At 51.7% G+C, this 24,636-nt stretch overlaps 1 protein-coding gene across 1 annotated transcript in view; it reads left to right on the top strand.

Annotated features, from left to right (window-relative positions):
- Positions 1-24,636, top strand: part of DNAH10 (dynein axonemal heavy chain 10) — a 1,963,751-nt gene that overhangs the window by 775,902 nt on the left and 1,163,213 nt on the right. Inside the window, exons 26-29 of the mRNA XM_086942901.1 lie at positions 17,640-17,796; positions 20,279-20,512; positions 20,604-20,726; positions 22,404-22,637. Of these exons, the coding sequence (XP_086799027.1) occupies positions 17,640-17,796; positions 20,279-20,512; positions 20,604-20,726; positions 22,404-22,637 (748 nt within the window). The remainder of the gene's footprint in view (positions 1-17,639; positions 17,797-20,278; positions 20,513-20,603; positions 20,727-22,403; positions 22,638-24,636) is intronic.

Raw genomic sequence — 24,636 nt, 5'->3', positions numbered from 1 at the left:
CGGACTTACTTCGATCATTTATCCTGACCCCCGAGCCCACTGTTGGTGCCCAGTGCCTGTACTCGATCTGGTGAAGTCTCCAGTCTGCATTGGTGTGTAGATCCTGTGATTCCTCCCTTCCTGTGATCGAGGGGAGTCGGCGGCAGAGTGCGGCCTGGTGGCCGGCCGGAGACCGGGGTCCTCGAGTTTCGCGACGCCTGGTGGCGGCTGTGACCTGGCGGGTGCGGGTGGCATCCGCTACGCCGTCCTGGGCTCATCTCTCCGCCCGCGATCGCCTGGAGTTTGAGGCGGAACCAGCGACTCCTACCTATCGGCTCTTCCCCTGCACGACTGGCGGTTGGTGGCGGCGTGGCTGGGCCCTGCGACAGTCTGGTGGCGAGACTCCTTGGGCCCGGAGGCGACCGGGGCTGGACTGGTGGTCGGCTGGCCCCCCTGATCCGCTTCCCCTGGCTAAGCCCGCTGGATACGGCGACCCATAGACCGCGGACCTGCTGATTCTTCCTGATATATCCTGGACGGCTGCCTGTGGGGACGAGTGTGGGTGCGGCCTGTCCTGCTGGGGTGACGCCGGGGCCTCGATTTCCGCGACATCCGATCGCAGCGTCCCTCCCTGGGGGCCTCCTCTGGGCCGCCCCGTTCCAGTTCTTGCGACAGTGCCCGAGAGTGGTGTTGGCCCTGCCCGGCGCTTGCCATGACCAGGGACAGAGGAGGTGGCCCGCCCAAGCATGGACCCATAGATAAATTCACAGGGCCGAGTGGTGGCGCTGGGGCGACCGGTGGCAGCGGCGGCCCCGGGCCAGACAATGCAGCTATCCTGGCGGCCATAACCCAATCTCGGGACATGCTCGATGCCAAGATAGGAGCGGTCGGGGCGGATGTCACACTCTTACGCCAGGACCTTCGCAATGCAGTGGAGCGGATTGCTGGGGTCGAAACCCGTATCACGGAGACTGAGGCGGACATTAGTGGCCTAAGGAAGCGCCTTGCGGAGGTGGAAAGCATCCAGAAGACACTGGCGGCCCGCGTGGAGGATGCAGAAGGGCGAGCGCGGCGCAACAACCTCCGCTTCATTGGTTTTCCGGAGCGGTGCGAGAAGGACAGCATGGAGAGGTTCCTGACCGGGTGGCTGGAGAGCTGGCTCCCTGAAGGGGCGTTATCTAAGTGTTTTGTGATCGAGAGGGCCCATAGGGCCCTGACCCAGCGGCCGCCGGAGGGTGAGCGCCCGCGGCCGGTTATAGCCCGCCTGCTGAACTACCATGACCGTGATGTTATCCTGCGGGAGGCGAGGAACAAGGGCTCCCTCGCCTTTGAGAATCATACCATTATGATTTTCCCGGACTACACAAAAATGGTGCAACAACAGCGGCACTCCTTCATGGACGCTAAGGCCAAGCTCCGGGGCCTCAAGCTCCAGTACTCGCTCCTGTATCCGGCTCGCCTGCGGGTCATATACCAGTCTCGCACCCACTTTTTTGACTCGCCAGAGGAGGTGTTTCGCTGGACGGATGAGGCGGTGCGGCTACGTCCCCACGCCCAACCGGGACTGGACCCGGGCAGGTCTCCAGGTTCGTCGCCGGAGCGGGCACAACGCCAGCCCAAGAAGGGCCGACATCGGAGGTCTCGCTCCAAGAAAAGATCGGCTTCAGCCTGTGCGTCGCAATCGGGTGGCACCAGGGACTCTGAACACTCCGATGCGGGCAGCTGAACACTGTTGGGCCTCCGCACATTCTGTCTGCTGCATATGGACTTGCTCTGCCCTGGCTGGTGAGACTGTTTTATTTTGTCCTTGATATACCAGCCGGCTCCCATGTGGAGACTTCAGCTATAGACACCGGGACACTGTGTGGCTCGGGGGGTACCGTATACGGGCCTCAGACCCTCACGGATGTGAGTGTTGTTGGGGAGGTGGTGAGTGTGCGTCTTGGTGGGGTTTTGGGGATCCATTGGTATGGCGGGCCCTGAGTCCTCTGTTTTGGGCTCGGGCCTCTCCATGCCGCGACAGGTACTTCACTGTTTTCTGAGGTATTGGGGTGGTGGGGGTGGGGTCTGGGGGGGTGTTTTGGTGTTGCGCTTGTTGTTGGGGGGGCTCTGGGTTGGAAGGGGGGAGTTGTGTTTGCGGGCTGGGGGGGTGGGTCCACACATGTCGGGGGCTGTGCTTTTTGTCGTTCTGCGGGTAGCACCTGGGTGGGAGGGTGGGCCGGATCTTGGACTGTATGTCGATAATGGCTAATGCTGCGAGTGTGACTCCTTCGAAGACCCTGCGGGTGGTGACGTGGAATGTGCGGGGTGTCCTGGATAAGATTAAGCGGGGGGCTGTGCTGCGGTGGGGGAAAAGGGAGATGGTGGATGTTCTTTTGCTTCAAGAAACGCACATGCTGGGATCCAAAGCCCTTAGCCTCCAGAGGTTCGGCTACCACCAGGTCTATCATGCTGGCTTTACGAGGGGCTCGCGGGGAGTGGCCATACTGATCCATCGTAGGGTGGCCTATGTCCACGAGAAGCAATGGATTGACCCCCAGGGCAGATTTGTTTTTGTTAAAGGCCTACTGGGTTCCGAGCCGGTGGTTTTTGGAAGTGTCTACGCCCCTCCCCCCCTGCAATGGGCACTGTCTGAACGGCTGTTTGCGTTGTGGGACGAGATCCCCGAGGTCCTGACTGTGGTGGGGGGTGATTGGAATGAAGTCATGGATGTGGGCCTGGACCGCCGGCGGCGTGCGTGTGTGGTGTCTGACCCCCCCCCCGCGGCTGCCCCCACCCGGTTGAGTGCAACGGCGCGCAGTATGGGCTGGGTTGATGTGTGGAGGCATTTCCACCCCGCAGTACAGGCCTTCACGTATGTATCGGCGGTGCATGGGTCATTCTCGAGGCTCGATTACTTGTTTGTACCCGGGGCCTGCCTGAGCCGTGTTAGGGACGCCTCGATACTCCCCAGGGGCCTTTCAGATCATTCCCCTGTCCTGGCCACTCTGACCCTCCCCGTTAAAAGGCAACCTTTTCGCTGGCGTATGTCCGCCTGGCAGTTGCAGCGGCCGGACTATGTGGCGCACCTACGGGAGGCAATCGACCACTTCTGGCGCGAGAACTTGGTGGGGGGAGCCGATGCTGTTGTGGTGTGGGAGGCGCTGAAGCCCACGATCCGGGGCATCGACATAACTTGGTGTGCGGCCGCTCGGCGGAAGCACCGGGAGGCCATTGTGGCTGCCGCGGCCCGCGTGGAGGAGTTGGAGCAACGTGGTCGACTTGGGGGTGAGGAGGGCGTGGTGCGCCAGCTCCTGCAAGCCCAGCAGACTTACTCCTCGGTCTTACATGAGGAGGCCCGGCAGGCGTGGCTCGCCACGCGCAGTAGGGTATATCAGTGGGGCGATAAGTCCTGCACCATGTTGCATAGACTTTGTCAGGCGACCTTCCAGCCCCTGGAGCTACCCGGTCTCACGGCGGGGGATGGCTCAGTCATAACCGACCCGGACCGATTGGCGGCCAGCTTCGCCCGCTACTACGAAGCACAATACGCCCCTCGCGATCCGCTGAGGGAGGGCGGGATTGCCCCGTACTTGGATGCTTTACTCCCACAGGCAGTCCCGGAGGAGACTAGAACGGCCCTGGAGGTCCCACTTACGTCCGAGGAGCTTGGGGAGGCCCTTGGCCAACTGAACACTGGGAAGGCGCCCGGCCCTAGTGGCTACCCTGCCGAATTTTATAAAAAATTCCACGTCCAGCTGGGACCCCACTTTCGCAATGCGCTAGAGGCAGCGCGGTCTAGGGGCGAGCTGCCACCTGACTGGCGTCACGCTGAGATTGTGGTCTTTTTGAAGCCTGGTAGGGCGCCTGACCGCCATGATTCCTACAGGCCTATTTCCCTCCTCAACATCGAGGCCAAGATCTTGGCGAAGGCCCTGGCGAACCGCCTTCTGCCCCTTATAGCCGACCTGGTCCACCCCGACCAGGCCGGGTTCATGCCGCGCAGGGCCACCCGACACAATATCCGGCGGGCGCAGGCAGCGATCGACGCCATGAGTGCTAGGGATGAACAGGCCGCACTTCTCCTTGCGGACATGGACCGGGCCTTTGACTCAGTGAGCTGGGCTTATCTCTTCACCTTATTGGCCCGCCTAAACCTCGGGCCGGTCTTTTTGTCCTATGTCCGCCTCCTGTACACCAATGTTACGGCGTCGGTCCGGGTGGCAGGCGCGGTCTCAGGACGCTTCCCAATCGGCCGCGGTACGCGCCAGGGTTGCCCGTTGTCCCCATACCTATTTGCCCTGGCCATGGAGCCCCTCGCGGCGCGGGTGCGGCTGGATGCCCAGCTGCGGGGCTTTGTCTGGAACGATACTCTTACAGATAGAATCGCACTCTACGCGGACGATGTCCTCCTGTTCCTTACGGATCTGCGGCGCTCTGGCCCTCGAATTCTAGAGATCATGCGGGGGTTTGGTGAAGTCTCCGGGCTTACCCTTAACCTATCTAAGTCGACCCTATGGGTTTTACATGGCGGAGTGGTTGCCGACGATTGGGCTGCGGATTTACGGGTGGCGACGGACGGCCTGAAATACTTGGGTGTTTTCCTCTCGACTTCGCGGACCGTGGCCTGGACGCGTAGTGTCCTGCCGGTGTGGGAACGGGTCCAGTCGGATGTTAAAACGTGGTCCAGGATGCCGCTCACGATCTTTGGGAGGTCGGCCATCTTTAAGATGGTGGCGCTGCCGAGACTACTGTACCAACTCCAACATTTCCCACACCCTATCGGCATGGAGTGGTTTCGCCAGGTGAACTCTGTGCTGGGCCGCTTCCTGTGGGAGGGCGGAGCAGCCAGGGTGGCCCTGAAGACATGTTTTCTATCCACCTACTGTGGTGGCTTGGCCACGTCCGATCTCCTCTCCTACTACCAAGCATCGCATCTACTTGTTCTTAACGATTGGTGGTACGGGGATAGGAGTGATCCGGCATATGCCCTGGAAAGACATCTTATGGGTGACCATACGCTCCACACCGTTCTATACTCGGCGCGTATACGCCGTGGGTTGCCATCGGTGACAAGGGTGGTCTTTGCAGTGTGGCGGCAGTCCTTGCGCCGCATGGGATGGTGGGGCAAGTTGACGGCGGAAACGCCGCTGTGGCACAACGGTCTGCTTCCTGAGCTAGCGACCCTGGCTGGGTTCGAGGGTTGGGAGACTATTGGGATTACTCAACTGGGTCACGTCGTGTCCGGCGCCACCCTCAAGTCCTTTGCAGACCTCCGAGTGGAATTCCAGATGCCTCAGTCCCAGTTCTTCCGTTACTTACAGCTGCGACATGCCCTCGCCCCAAGCATTGCCGGCCTCGACTCCCTTCCGGAGTTTAGCCCAATTGAGGCGAAAGTCTTTATGGGCGACTTGGGAGACAAGAAGGTTTCCAGGATCTACCAGACTCTGGTTATTCACTGCTCGTCTACTCTCAGCTCCCTCCGGGAGGCCTGGGAGGCGGACGTGGGCACCCTGGACGAGGACGACTGGAGAGAGGCCCTGGAGTCCCCACGTGGCACCGCTATCGCGGTTCGGCTCCGTCTCATACAATTCAAGTATCTGCATCGTGCCTATTACACGCGTGAACGTCTGTGGAGGGCTGGTTTGATTGAGTCATCGGAGTGCCTGCGATGTGGGGAAGTGCCTGGCACCTTGTTGCACACAGTATGGTCATGTGGTCGCCTGGCTGGCTTCTGGAGGGGTGTCTGGAATTGCCTGGCTGAGGTCCTGGGCTGGGATCTTCCCCGTACCCACCGGCTGGGCCTGCTGCACGTCATGGAAGGGGTTGGGGGCAACATCTATAAACGCCATCTATTGCTTCTGGGCCTGGTGGTGGCTAAGCGCGACTTGGCTCGGGCCTGGAAATCTGTGAGGGCACCCCCCCTGTCGACATGGAAGGCGGGACTGGACTATTTTATGGGTCTTGAGAAACCGATTTTTGAGGCACGGGGCTGCCCACGCAAGCACTTCAAGATCTGGAAGCGGTGGGCTGACTACCGTGGCCTATCCTTGGAACCCCCGGCGGAACCGGAGGAGGACATTTGATCGCGGCGCTGTCTCTGGCCCTAAAGGCACATCCCAGGTTGCTTCATACCTGCTTCTCTTATGTGAACCATCGTTATGTTGCCTCTGTACATGTGTGGAAGGGGGGGGGGATAGTGGGTACGGGTGGGGGTGTAGTTGGGGTTGGGATGGGTAGTTGGGATTTTACAACTGAGCTTCGTTGATACTTGCCTAGTATTTCCTATGTATGTAATCAATACATTGATCTTGATGTGGTGACCTTGGTGTGGGAAGGCGCCTCATACTTGTCATTCTTTTGCTCAATAAACTTGGTTGTGAAAAAAAAAAAAAGAGCGAGTATCTCCTCCGGCTTCCGCCTCAGAGAGTGTAGTTTCCAGTAAACGCGCTATTGGTCTGCGCTGTTTTATAGGCGGGGGTTGTGGGCGTGGCCTGACAGGGGGCGAGGCCTCGCGTCTGCAGCGATGGCGGCCGTGACCCAAGAATGACACCAAGCAGCGCTAGTTCCGCTGAAGGTGAAGAGCCTGCCTGGCGGTTTTGCCCAGAGAAGGCTTCTGATGCAGGTGCAAAGTTTTTAAAAAATGACAAACAGAGAAAATACAATTTTAAAAAGAGCGAGTATCTCCTCCGGCTTCCGCCTCAGAGGGTGTAGTTTCCAGTAAATGCGCTATTGGTCTGCGCTGTTTTATAGGCGGGGGTTGTGGGCATTGTAGGAGAGTAGGGTCTGCAATCCTATGATCACCCAGATTTTTTGCTTTTGTTTCACTGGTTTACGACTTTCTCTGGCTGTGGGCCTGCCAATCAGACCCACAGCCTGGCTGTTCTCTCTCTAAATTACGATATGTGCCCTAGGTGCATTTACCAATTGGTACTGGGCCACCTTATCAGACCCTGTAACCCAGGGCATAGGTGTACCCAGGGCCGCCAGGGGCTGCAGCATGTATTATGCCACCCCTGGCTGGCCTCCTAAATCTGACACAACTGGCTGCATGACAGCTGGGGCGAAGTCGTGTAATCACCCTTTGCTTTAGATATAGTAGCCCTATATCTAACCCTCCAATGGACACCCGAGTTCCTATCAGTCACTCCTATGGCAGGCCTTGACAATCCTGAAGGCAGAGTGCATGGGCTCGTGTGAACTAAGCTCTGGCCCGAGCCGAGCCCGGTTGCAGCTTGCGGAATCAAGACCCAATGGCTGTTCCATGATAACGCGTACCATATCGGTAACTTCGGTGTCGCGTTATCAAGACATGTCGAGTAAGGTGTCATACGAATCGGGATGCTGCCCTCTCACCAACTCTGGCGACGAGGTTAGCATTCCGCCCTTCTAGAGGGACACGACATGTACGTAACTGTGAACCCCGGTTAAAGTTAACGAAAGCCTCAGCTCCACAAAATGGATGCTGCCACCACAGACACGAGCCTGACCTCCTGCTGCTGGGAGTCCTTCCAGCGAGGAGCACTTGGACAAAGGGTTCCCTGTCAAGGGCGGTGTTCGCACCGTCCCAGACAGGGTTTGTGTATTCTGGGTAGGTAGGGCTTTTGCGAGAAGGTGACTGCGGAGTGGCACCCCGGTGCTCACTACGCATCTGCCGGTTAGAACCAGTTCCAGGGGCGACAGCCCTGGCCTGGGGAAAGTCCGGCAGGGGAGAGGGGTGTAACTACCCCCCTTCCTGGTCCCACCCTTAGGGCAGGACCTAGTCATGTACCCACCCCTTCCTTTAGGATAAAGGCCGGAGCGGGGACCCTTCCAAATTAGATCATCTTTGAATCAAGAACTACTTTCTACGAAAGGACCTTCAAGACTCTTCTCAAGATTTCTCCCTTGTGGCTAAGGAGTAGTCACCCTGCATCAGCGGGCACCATCTAAGAACTCTGCGGTTTGCTGTAAGTCCTTCCTCAAGGAATCCGACGGCCCAGCTCGACGAGAACCGGCTTCCCTGGCACCTCTGACCTCTACCCACGTCATCAGCTCAGCTGTGATCTGTGGGTGCGACGAGACCTCGAGGGACCGGCCATCATCAGAACCTGCACGCTCTTAAAAACCAGCACGACCATCGAGGTAACTCTCTGGTGAGTGCTCTGGGGTCCGAGAAGCCCCGACCCTGAGCCGCTCCAGCACCGAAGTGCAGTCTCCCAGCATCTCCACGATCTGCGTGGGGCCCTTCTGCTCGCTGCTCAGCACGTTGTCTGGTCACTAGCCGCTGGCTCGTGTCCTTCTGTGACGACATCCGAGAATCAACACTGCCGGTCTGGTTGCTCCAGACTGGCCCTTGCTTCCATCTTTTCGAGAAGCACCCCGGACCCTCCTGGTCCACTCAAGACGCCGACAGCGACATCCGTCGTGGGACAGCTCGCACCTCCACCGTGGTCGCCGACAACGCCTCCTGGTCCGAGAGACTGCAGAGCCTAGCGTCGCCCACTCACCTGGTCGAGGTGACGGCCAACCGGTGCCTTCCTGGTACCCTCTGACTACTGGCTAGTAGTACGAACTTGGTCCCCTCTGCTTTCAGGTTTCAGCAATCTACCGATCCAGGCTTGGATCTCTACGAACTATTCATCACTGGTCGCCGGCCAGCAACTCCTTTTCTTCCGGCTCCTGGCTCGTCAGCGAAGACCCCGACGCCTGTAAGACTTGTGCAGCCGCAGCCCTCGTGGCTAGGTAACTTGGCATTTCGGTGCCTGCATAGCCTCCTTACTCTAGGGTCCGAGTCCCTCGCTTCCGACTTGCCTTAACCTTTCCGTGTCCCCGGACACTTGTTTTAAACTGTGCACTTGAAGTATTTACTAAAGAGATTTGGTTTGTGCTTAGTACCCTGTCCTCATAAAGAGTACAGGGCTGTTGTGATTCTTAATAAATATACTGTTTATTTTCATAACACTTGTGTGGTGTCCTTTCACTGGGTGTTCAAGGGGTACATGTGTGGTAAACAGCTGGCTTAACACGCCCTCTCGAGTCTTTAGCCTTAGACTGCTCGTATCCACGCTACTAGGATAGCTGGTCTATAGGTTGACTTACAACCAAACACCATAAGGGTCGTTGGAACGATACATAGCGGTCGCTAGAATAGCGAACGTTGCATATCGGGCCAACTTCTCACATTGGTGGCAGCGGTGGGATTTGAGCTTGCTGTTGTTTTACCACACGTATCCTAAGAATATCTTGTTGAAAGATCGCACAAGTACTGTTAGTACATATAACTAAAGCTTAGAATACTCTGAGTTCTACTGAACCAGCTGTTGTAGCTCCTCAAGGCTTAGCACACCTTGGCTACAGCTCTTAGCAAGGGAAGTAGGTAAACACATAGTGTAGGTAGGTGCATCACTTACACCACACTAGAAACAGTATGTCGGACAAAGGAGGAAACTCTGAGTCTCCCCTTGTGTCAGTTGACCCTCCACAGGTCAGCCCGTCAAGATATACTGCGCTTAACTTCCATGAGTTACGACAAGTATGTACCTCTAGGAAGATTAAGCAAGGGGCTAACCCCACCACCTCCTTTCTGATTGGTCTCCTAGAGACTTATGATGCCAGAAAGGCTGAGAAGCTTCTTAGCCCTTCTAATCCAGAAGGAGGCATGCCTCCCCTCGAGGGAACCCGGGACGATCCTGACCTCATTCACCTCGCAACTGAGAACGAAGATGACGAGGAGGATGAGGATGAGGATCTCTCTGGGGACGAGGCAGATAAGGGACAGGTAGAAGTCGTCAGACTGACACGGTCCAACTTAAGCAGACATGATAGTGGTACTGGGGGACCCCCGGCGCTACTGTCAGGTGCGCTTAACATTGGGAACGGACGAGTTAGGTCTCTATCAAGAGGCTCTAACAGATCCCTTCGAACCAATGGCTCTCGCAACTCTTCTCAAAGAGGGATGACGTCCCCTCAGAGGAGAGTGTACGAAGCTAAGGAAAGGGCAGCTAATCTGAGGATCGAAAGGGAAGAACTTGCCCTGGCCAAAGAAAAGCTTGCTTTTGCTAGAGAGCAACAGTTAAGTGGGGCAGTCCCCACTGGTGGCAGCAATGTACCTAGTACTAGGGAAAAGAGTTTCGATACGAAACACCTTGGGAAGATAGTGCCCCCCTTTAAACAAGGAGACGACATCCACAAATGGATTACTGCTTTGGAGAGGGCCTGCACTGTGCAAGGTGTTCCCCAGAGTCAGTGGGCAGCTATCTTGTGGCTCTCCTTTGAAGGTAAAGGAAGAGACAAGCTCCTCACCACAAGGGTAGAGGACGCTAACAACTACCAAGTCTTGAAGAATACACTCGTTGAAGGGTTCGGCCTAACCACTGAGCAGTACAGGGTGCTGTTCAGGGATACCCAGAAAACGCAGGCTCAAGACTGGTCTGATTTTGTCGATTGTGCCACTAAGGCTTTTGAGGGCTGGTTGCTGGGCAGTAAGGTTACTGATTACAAAGGATTGTACAATTTGATGATGAGAGAACAAATTTTAAACAATTGTCAGAACCAGTTGTTGCATCAGCATCTTGTCGACTCGGATCTGACCTCTCCTCAAGAATTGGGGCAGAAGGCAGACAAATGGGTTCGTACAAGAGTTAAACAGAACCAGGGCCAGAATCAAGGTGGTCAGAAGAAAGCAGACCAGAAGGGTAAAGATTCTAAAGGGGAACAAAATGACCAGAAGTCTTCGACAGGTCCCCAACAACCCAAAGAGGGTGGGGGTCAGGCTCCCCAAAAGAAGAAAGAAGGCCAATCCAAACGATGGTGCCAGTACTGTAAAAGTAAATCTCACTGGTTTAGTGAGTGCACCAAGAAAGGAGGAGGGCAGACTCCTGCCACTGCAGCCCCTAAGGCACCTGTGCCCCCTAGTACAGACAGCAGTGGTAGTGCGCCTCCCAAGGGTTTAGTAGGGTTAACCCTGGGTTCTGAGGGGCATGACAACTTAGTTGGCACGCTCACTCAGGCTGTCCTTGTCAGTACAGGGGACGTGGACGTGTCCCCTGACGTAAGCCCCAATACCTTGGGCAAATACAGACAGACGCCTTTCATAAATGGAAAGATGGCTCAGGCCTATAGGGACACTTGTGCCAGCGTCACCATGGTGACGCCTAACTTTGTGGACCCTGGACAGATCATGCCAGGTACAGAATTCCTGGTGACCAATGCAAGCAATGTCACTACCAATCACAGTATGGCAATTGTAGCTTTCTCCTGGGGAGGGGTAACTGGCCAAAAGAAGGTTGTAGTTAGTCCAGACCTCCCAGTGGATTGTTTGTTGGGCAATGATTTGGAGTCGTCACAATGGTCAGAAGTGGAGCACCGGACTCACATGGAAATGTTAGGTTTGCCAGCACATGTGTTCGCTGTGACTAGGTCACAGGTCAGGAGATGCCCCACTGAACAGGTGCTGGATCCTGGAACAACGGACCAGACACCTCCCAAGAAAAAGAGCAGTAGGGTTAAGGCTGCGCCTTCCCCCTTGCCCCAGGTCGAGGATCAAGTCTCAGAGGAGGCTGACCTACAGGAATTGAGGGAAACTGAGCCGAGAGAGTTCGAACTTGATCAAGTTGAATTCTTGGGCTCAGGGGGACCCTCAAGGGAAGATCTGGGGAAGGACCAGTTAGACTGCCCTTCTCTTGAACCCCTCAGACAGCAGGCTGCTGCTGAGGCTGCTGGGAACGCCACAGGTACCCACAAGGTATACTGGGAAGATGGACTCCTGTACACTGAGTCAAGAGACCCCAAGCCTGGCATGACCAGGAGGCTGGTCGTCCCCTTGTCTCAGCGTGGTTTCCTACTTACCTTGGCCCACGAGATTCCCTTAGCAGGTCACTTAGGCCAGACGAAAACGTGGGACAGGCTTGTCTCGCACTTTCACTGGCCTCACATGAACGAAGATACCAAGGAGTTTTGCCGCTCCTGTGTCACTTGCCAAGCCAGTGGTAAGTCAGGTGGCACGACAAAGGCCCCCCTTATACCAATGCCTGTGGTGGGGGTGCCCTTTGAACGGGTGGGGATCGACATCGTCGGTCCCATGGAACCACCGACAGCATCAGGGCACAAGTTTATACTGGTGGTAGTGGATCATGCCACCAGGTATCCTGAAGCTATTCCCCTTAGGACCACTACGGCACCTGTTGTGGCAAGAGCCCTAGTTGGAGTATTCTCCAGAGTGGGCTTCCCTAAGGAGGTCGTCTCCGACAGAGGTGCAAACTTTATGTCGAGCTACTTAACTGCTATGTGGAAGGAATGTGGTGTCAACTACAAGTTCACTACACCCTATCATCCACAATGCAATGGGCTTGTTGAGAGATTCAACAGGACCCTAAAAGGGATGATTCATGGACTACCGGAAAAGCTTCGGCGTAGATGGGACGTCCTGATCCCCTGCCTCTTGTTCGCCTACAGAGAAGTCCCACAGAAGGGGGTTGGCTACAGCCCTTTTGAACTTTTGTACGGGCATCCTGTAAGAGGACCCCTGTGTTTGGTGAAGGAAGGATGGGAGAGACCTCTCAAAAAGCCTGCAACCAACATAGTGGACTATGTGCTCGGCCTCCGCTCGCGGATGGCTGAATACATGGAGAAGGCATCCGAAAACCTTAAGGCCAGCCAAGAACTCCAAAAAGCTTGGCATGACCAAAAGGCTGTCTTGACTGTTTACCAGCCCGGACAGAAGGTGTGGGTGTTGGAGCCAGTGGCCCCAGCAGCACTCAAGGACAAATGGTCCGGGCCCCACACCATCCTGGAGAAAAAGGGAGAGGTCACCTACCTGGTCGACCTGGGAACTCCCCAGAGCCCCCACAGGGTGCTTCATGTCAACAGGCTAAAAGCATATGTCGACAGGAAGGACATGAGTTTGCTCATGGCCCTAGATGAGGGACAGGAAGAGGAGAGTGACCCTCTCCCCGACCTGCTCTCTCAGAATCCTGACGATGGCTCGGTAGATGGTGTTGTCTTTTGTGGCAGCCTCTCCGAACATCAACAGAGCGACTGTAAACAGGTTCTTCAGTCGTTCCGACATCTGTTCTCTCTGACACCCAGTCAGACCGATTGGTGCACCCATGAGGTCGACACTGGTGACAGCTTGCCCGTAAAGAGTAAAATCTACAGGCAGCCTGATCACGTTAGAGACTGCATCAAAAGTGAAGTGCAGAAAATGTTGGAGCTGGGAGTCATTGAACCCTCGGATAGCCCTTGGGCTAGTCCCGTAGTTCTAGTGCCGAAACCTCACACCCAGGGTGGTAAGAGAGAGATGAGGTTCTGCGTAGACTACAGGGGTCTCAATGCAGTCACTAAGACTGACGCCCACCCAATACCAAGGGCAGACGAGCTTATTGATAGGCTGGCCTCGGCCAACTACTTAAGTACGTTTGACCTGACAGCTGGGTATTGGCAAATCAGGTTAGCTGAGGACGCCAAGCCTAAAACCGCATTTTCAACCCCTGGTGGGCATTATCAGTTCGTGGTGATGCCCTTTGGTCTGAAAAATGCACCTGCCACCTTCCAACGGTTGGTGAATCACGTCCTTACTGGGCTGGATGACTTCTGTGCGGCGTATCTTGACGATATTGCTGTCTTTAGCTCCACCTGGGAGGATCACCTGGTCCACCTGCGGAAGACATTGGAGGCGCTGCAAGCAGCAGGCCTCACTATCAAGGCCACCAAGTGCCAGATAGGGCAGACACAGGTTGTATACCTGGGCCACCTTGTAGGTGGAGGTCAGGTTCAGCCACTGGAGAGCAAGATACAGTCAATCAGGGACTGGGCTCCTCCAACCACCCAGACTCAGGTTCGAGCTTTCTTGGGCCTGACTGGTTACTACAGGAAGTTTGTCAGGAACTATGGTTCCATCGTGACACCATTAAATGAACTGACAAGTAAGAAAATGCCAAAAAAGGTTCAGTGGACAGCGAGCTGTCAAAAAGCATTCGATGACCTAAAGCAGGCCATGTGCACGGCGCCTATCCTCAAGAGTCCGGACTACTCCAAACCATTCATTGTCCAAACAGATGCCTCTGAGTTGGGTGTGGGAGCTGTTCTTTCTCAACTGAATTTTGATGGTCAAGACCAGCCCATTGCTTTTATAAGCAGACGGCTGACCCCTAGAGAGAAAAATTGGTCAGCTATTGAGAGGGAGGCCTTTGCTGTGGTTTGGGCCCTGAAGAAGCTGAGGCCATACTTGTTTGGCACTCACTTCAAGATTCAGACCGACCATAAGCCCCTCTTGTGGCTAAATCAGATGAAGGGTGAAAACCCCAAACTGCTTAGGTGGTCCATTTCCCTACAGGGGATGGACTTCACAGTGGAACACAGACCTGGTACTGATCATGGCAATGCCGATGGGCTCTCCAGATATTTCCACTTAGAACAAGAAGACTCACCTGGTCAAGGTTAGCTAGTTGTTCCGACGTTTGGGGGGGGGTCATGTAGGAGAGTAGGGTCTGCAATCCTATGATCACCCAGATTTTTTGCTTTTGTTTCACTGGTTTACGACTTTCTCTGGCTGTGGGCCTGCCAATCAGACCCACAGCCTGGCTGTTCTCTCTCTAAATTACGATATGTGCCCTAGGTGCATTTACCAATTGGTACTGGGCCACCTTATCAGACCCTGTAACCCAGGGCATAGGTGTACCCAGGGCCGCCAGGGGCTGCAGCATGTATTATGCCACCCCTGGCTGGCCTCCTAAATCTGACACAACTGGCTGCATGACAGCTGGGGCGAAGTCGTGTAATCACCCTTTGCTTTAGATATAGTAGCCCTATATCTAACCCTCCAATGGACACCCGAGTTCCTATCAGTCACTCCTATGGCAGGCCTTGACAATCCTGAAGGCAGAGTGCATGGGCTCGTGTGAACTAAGCTCTGGCCCGAGCCGAGCCCGGTTGCAGCTTGCGGAATCAAGACCCAATGGCTGTTCCATGATAACGCGTACCATATCGGTAACTTCGGTGTCGCGTTATCAAGACATGTCGAGTAAGGTGTCATACGAATCGGGATGCTGCCCTCTCACCAACTCTGGCGACGAGGTTAGCATTCCGCCCTTCTAGAGGGACACGACATGTACGTAACTGTGAACCCCGGTTAAAGTTAACGAAAGCCTCAGCTCCACAAAATGGATGCTGCCACCACAGACACGAGTCTGACCTCCTGCTGCTGGGAGTCCTTCCAGCGAGGAGCACTTGGACAAAGGGTTTCCTGTCAAGGGCGGTGTTCGCACCGTCCCAGACAGGGTTTGTGTATTCTGGGTAGGTAGGGCTTTTGCGAGAAGGTGACTGCGGAGTGGCACCCCGGTGCTCACTACGCATCTGCCGGTTAGAACCAGTTCCAGGGGCGACAGCCCTGGCCTGGGGAAAGTCCGGCAGGGGAGAGGGGTGTAACTACCCCCCTTCCTGGTCCCACCCTTAGGGCAGGACCTAGTCATGTACCCACCCCTTCCTTTAGGATAAAGGCCGGAGCGGGGACCCTTCCAAATTAGATCATCTTTGAATCAAGAACTACTTTCTACGAAAGGACCTTCAAGACTCTTCTCAAGATTTCTCCCTTGTGGCTAAGGAGTAGTCACCCTGCATCAGCGGGCACCATCTAAGAACTCTGCGGTTTGCTGTAAGTCCTTCCTCAAGGAATCCGACGGCCCAGCTCGACGAGAACCGGCTTCCCTGGCACCTCTGACCTCTACCCACGTCATCAGCTCAGCTGTGATCTGTGGGTGCGACGAGACCTCGAGGGACCGGCCATCATCAGAACCTGCACGCTCTTAAAAACCAGCACGACCATCGAGGTAACTCTCTGGTGAGTGCTCTGGGGTCCGAGAAGCCCCGACCCTGAGCCGCTCCAGCACCGAAGTGCAGTCTCCCAGCATCTCCACGATCTGCGTGGGGCCCTTCTGCTCGCTGCTCAGCACGTTGTCTGGTCACTAGCCGCTGGCTCGTGTCCTTCTGTGACGACATCCGAGAATCAACACTGCCGGTCTGGTTGCTCCAGACTGGCCCTTGCTTCCATCTTTTCGAGAAGCACCCCGGACCCTCCTGGTCCACTCAAGACGCCGACAGCGACATCCGTCGTGGGACAGCTCGCACCTCCACCGTGGTCGCCGACAACGCCTTCTGGTCCGAGAGACTGCAGAGCCTAGCGTCGCCCACTCACCTGGTCGAGGTGACGGCCAACCGGTGCCTTCCTGGTACCCTCTGACTACTGGCTAGTAGTACGAACTTGGTCCCCTCTGCTTTCAGGTTTCAGCAATCTACCGATCCAGGCTTGGATCTCTACGAACTATTCATCACTGGTCGCCGGCCAGCAACTCCTTTTCTTCCGGCTCCTGGCTCGTCAGCGAAGACCCCGACGCCTGTAAGACTTGTGCAGCCGCAGCCCTCGTGGCTAGGTAACTTGGCATTTCGGTGCCTGCATAGCCTCCTTACTCTAGGGTCCCGAGTCCCTCGCTTCCGACTTGCCTTAACCTTTCCGTGTCCCCGGACACTTGTTTTAAACTGTGCACTTGAAGTATTTACTAAAGAGATTTGGTTTGTGCTTAGTACCCTGTCCTCATAAAGAGTACAGGGCTGTTGTGATTCTTAATAAATATACTGTTTATTTTCATAACACTTGTGTGGTGTCCTTTCACTGGGTGTTCAAGGGGTACATGTGTGGTAAACAGCTGGCTTAACACGCCCTCTCGAGTCTTTAGCCTTAGACTGCTCGTATCCACGCTACTAGGATAGCTGGTCTATAGGTTGACTTACAACCAAACACCATAAGGGTCGTTGGAACGATACATAGCGGTCGCTAGAATAGCGAACGTTGCATATCGGGCCAACTTCTCACAGGCATGGCCTGACAGGGGGCGTGGCCTCGCGTCTGCAGCGATGGCGGCCGTGAGCCAAAAATGACACCAAGCAGCGCTAGTTCCGCTGAAGGTGAAGAGCCTGCCTGGCGGTTTTGCCCAGAGAAGGCTTCTGATGCAGGTGCAAAGTTTAAAAAAATGACAAACAGAGAAAATACAATTTTAAAAAGAGCGAGTATCTCCTCCGGCTTCCGCCTCAGAGGGTGTAGTTTCCAGTTTTTGAAAACCTGCTTTTGGATTTCTGTTCCTCTTTTCCAAGACCACACGCTTGTTGAACTATAGCACTGGCCATTGTGAAGTCTTTGAAAAAAGATATGTGGGAGATTGAGTGCCTAAGGCATTTCTTTCAACCATTGGGTTTACAGCAGTCCTTGCATAAATGGTTCTAGGGTCTCGAAGGGAACTCCCATATTTGGCTGTTTCCCACCACCCAGATTCTACTCGATTTTAAAATTGAATAATCAAAAGATACATATGACAGTTAGGCAGTGTGTGAAATAATTGGCTGTGAAGCACAGTTGTGTGACAAAGCAGTAGTCAGTATTATATACCAAGAGCTCTTGTAATTTGTCAATTAAATTTGGATGCAGTTCACAGAGAATATGTTCCAAGACTATCTCCATCAATTCCCTTTTCTTAACCTTACTCCAAAACATTTCCTGTGGCTGTTTCAAGATTATGTGCCCATAAATCCTTCTCTCAAGTTGTTACGTCCATGATCGAGGCAGCTCACCATTTTAAGTTTTCTTTGTATATGAATTGAATATACACTTAAAGTTTACTTTTACCTTCCTTTATGTTCATTAATGTTTGCAGGCATTGGCGAGAGCTTATGACTAAGACTGGTACCAGCTTTACAATGGACCCAGAAACATTTACCTTGGAGAACATGTTTGCCATGGAACTTTACAAGTATGCAAGTGTCATTGGTGATACAGTTGCTGCTGCTGTCAAGGAGCTCAGCATTGAAAAGGTATATGCCCAGTATTTCTACTGCTTCCCCAACACACATCAACTCTTCCCTCCATTGAGACTCCCTTTCTATTATACCCAACTGCTGCCATACCAGCTACAAATTCCTCCTGGCATCTAAAGTGTTTACCTCACCATTTAAAGCATCAGCTATGCCATTCACAACCTCTACCCCTTTATCCAGAACCTCGGCCTACCCACAAAACCCTTAGCTCCTATATCCACAACATATGGCCCATCCACAACCTCTGTTCTGTTTTCCACAGCCTCTGTCCCTCCATTCACAACACCTGAGACACCATTCATGGCCTCAGCAACACTATCCACATTTCATCTACCACCCACATCTTTACCCATCAACCACAACCTCTTTCCCTTCATCTGCACTCTCTAACTCTCCTCTCACATCCTCTGCACCGCCACCCAGAGCCACTGCTCCTCATTCCACAACCTGTGCCCCAAAATTCAAAGCCTCTTCCTCTCCATCCACTATCTCAGCCCCACCAAGCAGAACCTCTGTCCAACCAAGTTCACCCGCTTTCCTATCAACCACAGCCTCTGCCATAGTATTTGACTTGGAATCAGCACGCCCTTCCTCACAGGGTAGAATGTCTGCCCCTCTATCCACTAGCACTGCCCCACGACTCATACCCTTTGTCCCACTGTTTCAACTTCAACCCCAGGATCTGCCTTACCCACCCCAAGCTCTCTTTCATGGATCAAATATGTAACTTTTTAGATCATATTCTCTTATGTCTTTGTCGCACCTATAAAATGTCATCATACATACTAAAAATGTTTTCCTTATGATAAGTTGTTTTTATTAAATTTGTTGTAATCTAAAAGTTACAGATCACCAGAATTACTGATTTTGGAAGACTTAGCTATTTTATTGTACTGTAAAATAATTGTATAATGAGTGATACAAATATACAGTGACCCAAAAGGGAATCCATTTTTCAGGGGTGGCTTACCTTATTTTACCAAATTTATTTGAACAGCATGCTCATTGTTTTTGGACTGGTGGACTGAGAATGTTTGTAAGACACAACAGTGCAGTCGGTTGCGTTTTAGGCCTCTCAGAAACACAGCACACAGTGCTGAGCAATCAGATGGTGCTGCAGCAGTTTGCCTTCCAATTCGTACTCAAGAAATGATGCACATTTTTAAGTGAGCAGGTCAATGTCAACAAATTCTTACTTCTGATTGTTACTTATTTCGATGACAACAGCTTAACATTGTACTTGCATTATTTGCAGATCCACGTGGATATTTAGCTATTCATATGTCTGGGCAAGATGAGAATTAATAGAATATTATTTGTTCTCCTTTTGTAAAATACTCTCCTCTATTTAAAAAGAAAAATTGCTAGAATTGCAAGAGCTTGTGATGGATGACGCATCAATACCCTGAAAATCATTCATCAACTTGACCATCTCAACTTGGCCTTGACCATTAGTTCAAATGTGTTTATCAGCTAAATATTACTCAATACTGAAAATTCTCAGCAACAACTATGGCCAGACGTACAGCTCAGTGTTGTGTGTGTCAGAGTGGTAACTGATTCACAAAGGGGACACTTTCTCCTTTGGGAATCCTTACAACAGCCCCATGGGACCTTTGGGACACTGCCCTCTCCTCCCAATGTTGTTCCAAACTAGAAAGATAAAAAAAGAAAAAACTACTTTTAATAAACATGGGGTGCTTTTAAAAAAAGTGTTTCTATTTTGGAATGCGAACACAGGATCTTAGGTCTGCGGCCCCTTGTAGCAACCCCCTATGAAAATACAACTTGCAACATGACATATTAAGCTATATGTTGCATAGCAAATTACATTCCTGTTTGGAAACCTTTGGGCGCGAAAAGTGCACATCCCCGGGTTTCTAAAGGGGGGTTAGTACATCTGGTCTGTATTCATTATAAGCCCCCAGCGTATCCGATTTTTATAATCATTAGCAAAAGTACAAAAAAGGGACCACAAGAGAAATGACATACAAGAAACAATGTAGCTTCTAAGAATCAGAACCATATACCTCCTGTGAAGAAGAGGGAAAATGCCCCTCCACCTATCAGGTTGTAACAAGGCCAACCCTCAAGATATATTTCCATACAGACCTTCAATGCTTCACTGGTCTGTCAGATAGTTGCAGTATGCTGGATGCACACAAACTCACAAGGACATTTAGGAATCTTCTATGCTAATATTTAGTCTTTTGGTGATTTTGGGGCAACACCACTGTAAAAAAAGAATCGCAAGAAAGTTTTGCATGATCAAACCAGTGTGTAATATTGTGACTATATTTTTGTAAAATTCATGAGACTGGCTTTACATTGAAGATTTCTATTAAGATTCTCAACCCTTAACAGTATTTAAAAATGGAGCCAAACATGGCCTAAATGTTTATCATACAGTCTGTAAGTACGGTTTTCTATTTGTAGTTGCTTAGATTTTGATATCTTCTTTTGTCTTCCACGCAACCAGGGTGTGAAGGAGATAGTAGATAACTGGGAGAACATGAAATTTGTTGTGCAAAAGTACTTCAAAGGTACCCAGGAGCGCGGCTTTATTTTGGGAGCGGTGGATGATATTCTTCAGGTTCTCGACGACAATGCTATGAACCTACAGAGCATAGCAGGAAGTCGTTTTGTCGGCCCTTTTTTGGGCACTGTGCAATTCTGGGAAAAAACCCTTTCTTTAATCAGTGAAGTTATTGAGGTAAGAAAGGAACTCTAAGGTTGGAACATGGGCTGTAGAGGGCTTTTTACAGGCTTCTTGTTTTCACTTATGAAATTGTGACCTTATACAGGTATGGATGGTGGTGCAGAGAAAATGGATGTACCTAGAAAGCATCTTCATTGGTGGAGATATCAGATCACAGCTACCAGAAGAGGCAAAGAAATTTGACATCATTGATAAAACATTCAAAAGGGTTAGTATTTCAGCAGTTTTTTAAATCTATTTAATTATACAACAAACTGTTGTCATATGATATGATTTTGTTTGTCAGAGGATGATCATTTGTGATTGTGATCATTGATTACTAAAGCACCTTAATTGACATTAAGGGGTGGATTCCGATTCGGGAAAAACCGCTCCGAATAGCCGTTTGGAGCGTTTTTCCCGTAAGAATCGTACCCTGCAACGTCCCCCATACGTACGATGAAGTACGATTCGTACCAGGAGCCGGACTCCGTACGAATCGTACAGAGACCGTACGAATCAAATCCCCATACGAATCTCCCTTGGAACCCGCTGTACGCGACATCCGTATGGTTCGCGGCTGGTTTTTCCGACCCAGCAAATACAATTTGCGTCGGGTACGCACCGTACGACCCTTTTTCTACGGGAGCTGAAAAGAAACGTAAAAGCAGAGTTCGCCTCGAAACAGGTGCGGAACGCCCCTCCCCCCCCGGGTACAGTGCATGCACCACATGATCGCGGGGGTACGGTGCGTACACCCTGCGACCGCGGGGTACGGTGCGTACACCCCAGGATCGCAGGGTTACGCACCGTACCCCATGTTCGCTGGGTGTACGGTGCATACACACTGCAATCGCAGGGTACAGTGCGTACACCCCAGGATCGCAGGGGTACGCACCGTACCCCAGCGATCATGGGGTTTACGGACCATACGGTGTGTATGCGATTGTGTGCTTTTCTGTACGAATCGCCCTTACCTGACGTGGACCATACGAATCGCGCCCTCATACCCCGGTCCGGATCGTACTCGGCGGGTCGTACGGCATGTTTACGATTCGTATGGAGAGGGCTTCGGATACGAATCGTATGGACATATTTTTTCCAGGATGGGAATCGACCCCTAAATGTTGGAATTGCTTTTCAGGATTCTTAGTGAGAATGAATGTTGCCTACTAGTCCAAGTCCGCAGCGATTGGAAAATAATTTACCCTGTTTAAAATATTGAAACTTCATTAGTGATGTTGCAAGGACACCAGAGGTTGTTTAACATGGCCAACATTGATCAATCCATTCATTAGACATTCCTATGCAAGAAAATATTAGTGAGTTTTGGTTGTACGTTTAACTGAGAGTAGACTTTTGGTTTCAGTTAAATTTAAGGCCAAAATTGAAGTTTAACTGAGACAAAGGTCTAAGTTGACTACTTGTAAATGCACTTTGTGTATACCGAAAGTCGTAAAGTTAGACTTTCGTCTCAGTTTACCTTTGTGATCGGGCCCGTTGATTGTCCATCAGAACTGAGTTTCTTGAGCTTTCTTTCATGGATATCACATAGAAACTCCTACTTCCTTTGAAGGGAAAATGTGTATTAAAAATGTTTCTTGAGGGTTGCCTGATGTACCAGTCTAAATCACTTTTAAAAATAGGTAGCAGAAAAGTTTAAAAACCTCACCTATCTCTATTCCTTTTGGAGGGACTTTGATCTAAAATAATATATGAGATGATATCCATGTTATTTAAAAGCTCAAAGTGCATGCTCAGGTTATGCGTCTTTAATTGTTTGTCTTTATAGAGTTCATAGTAACTAAATTGTTGAAAATTGATTATTGACCAATCTACCTTGAGTTCAACACACAGGTGTGGGATTTCATATTTCTTTAACAAGTAATTGCGTCTGTTTTTGCAGATTATGTCTGATACAGTAAAAGATCCAGTGATAAAAAGGTGCTGTGAAGCACAAAACAGATTATCAGACCTACAGCATTTAAGTGAAGGTTTAGAGAAATGTCAAAAGAGCTTAAATGATTATCTGGATTCCAAACGAAATGCCTTCCCAAGATTTTTCTTCATTTCCGATGATGAGCTGCTTAGTATTCTTGGAAGTAGTGATCCCAAGTGTGTACAAGAACACATAATTAAGGTGAGCCACTAACCTAATTGTATTTGGCTTGAAGTAGAGTTCTATTAAAATGTATAGTGACTGTATTCTGACATTCAGTGTTGACATATGATATACAGGTTTGATTGAGAAGGAATTATGCAATAAGATTGCTATATGTACACCTCAATTATAGTTGAATATATAGATAACATTTGGTTCTAATGGCTGATTGTCTATGTTTTTGTCACTATCTTTCTTTTGCTTCTGCTGTCTGACTCTCACCGCTCTCTCTTTCCCCTACTCCATTTTTCACTTTCTCATACTGACAGTCACACTCTTTTTTTGTAAGTGGAAGGAAATATTTGACCCACAGGCAGGGCTCGATAATAATTCCTCAAACATTTTCTGACGGTACCTAGCATGAGCATCCCCTTCTCACACTTCCATATATCACCAACCATCCTGTAATTTCGCTTTTGGGCAGAGGGTAGTGAAGAGTATCTCTATTCCTGGAACAGATGCGTTTGGTTCCCTGTTAATAATTCTCACTGAGTGAAAACACAAAATGTGTGGGTATAAAACTTCAGTCAATGTCAAAAGTAGGTAGGGGATTGCAGAAGGCTATCACATTTGTGACGGAGCACCACCAGTTGCACCTTGGTAAGAAGAAATTGGAAACGGGTGTAGTACCCATTTTTGCATGGCCTACTGTCACACATTTAATGGTTGCCTCCCTCTTTCTGTGACCATCTATGCTCTTTTGTAGACACTTTTTATGCATTCCTCTTGGTATTAAACTTCTCCAGACTAGGGGGTCTATTGCCAACAGACCCTTGTCCTCACCACATCTTCAACAAAGCAAACCGCATCATCGCCCCCCAACTTCAGAAGATCATCAACAGCCCACAGCGGACCAAAAGGACCTCAAGAACTTACGGCCCATCTCCCTCCTCTCGTTCCTGGTGAAAGTAATCTAAAAGATCGTCAACAAGCAACTGACTCACTTCCTCGAGGAGAACAATATCCTGGGCCAGTCACAATCTGGGTTCCGCAACAACCACAGCACTGAAACCGTTCTCATAGCTGCTACAGACAACATCAGGACCCTACTGGACAACGGCGAGACCGCAGCCCTCATCCTCTTCAACACCGTCTGCCACCACACCCTACATACACACCTACACAACGCAGGGCTAAGCACAAATTCCTAGACTGGTTCACCTCCTTCCTCACCAACAGATCGCAGAGGGTCCACCTTCCGCCCTTCCGTTCCAAAGTCACCAAAATCATCTGCGGCATACCTCAAGGATTATCCCTCAGCCCTACCATCTTCACCATCTACATGGCTCTACTCACCAACATCGTCCGCTCACACAACCTCAACATCGTTTCCTACGCCGACGACACTCAAATGATTCTCTCACTCACCAAAAATTCTGCCGCAGCCAAAAACTAACCTCCACGGAGGAATAAAGGCAGTCACCAACTGGATGCAGACCAGCCACCTGAAACTTAACTCGGACAAGACAGAATTCCTCATCCTTGGATCCACCCCCTCAGCCTGGGACGACACTTGGTGGCCAGCCGCACTGGGAGGCGCACCCATGCCCACCGACCACGCACGCAACCTGAGAGTCATCCTGGAGTCCTCGCTCTCAATGACCCTGCAAGTCAAGGCCGTCTCCTCCTCCTGCTTCAGCACCCTTTGCATGCTCTGCAAAATCTACAGATGGATCCCCACTGTAACCAGAAGGACGGTCACACAGTCCCTCGTCAGCAGCAGGCTGGACTACGCAATGCCCTCTATGCAGTAATCCCGGCCAAATTCCAGAAGAGACTCTAACGCATACAGAAGGCCTTGGCACGCCTCATCCTAAACATACCTCGCCACACCAACATCACTGCCCACCTGAAGGACCTGTACTGACTCCCAGTCAAGGAGAGGATCACCTTCAAGCTCCTAACCCGCGCCCACAAAGCACTACACAACACTGGACCAGTATATCTCAACAAGCGTCTCACCTTCTACACACTGAAT

This window comes from Lissotriton vulgaris, chromosome 11 (genome assembly GCF_964263255.1).
Source record: "Lissotriton vulgaris chromosome 11, aLisVul1.2, whole genome shotgun sequence".
NCBI lineage: Eukaryota > Metazoa > Chordata > Amphibia > Caudata > Salamandridae > Lissotriton > Lissotriton vulgaris.
The sequence above is the reverse complement of the archived record's forward strand: the minus strand, read 5'-3'. Positions and strand labels throughout refer to the sequence as shown.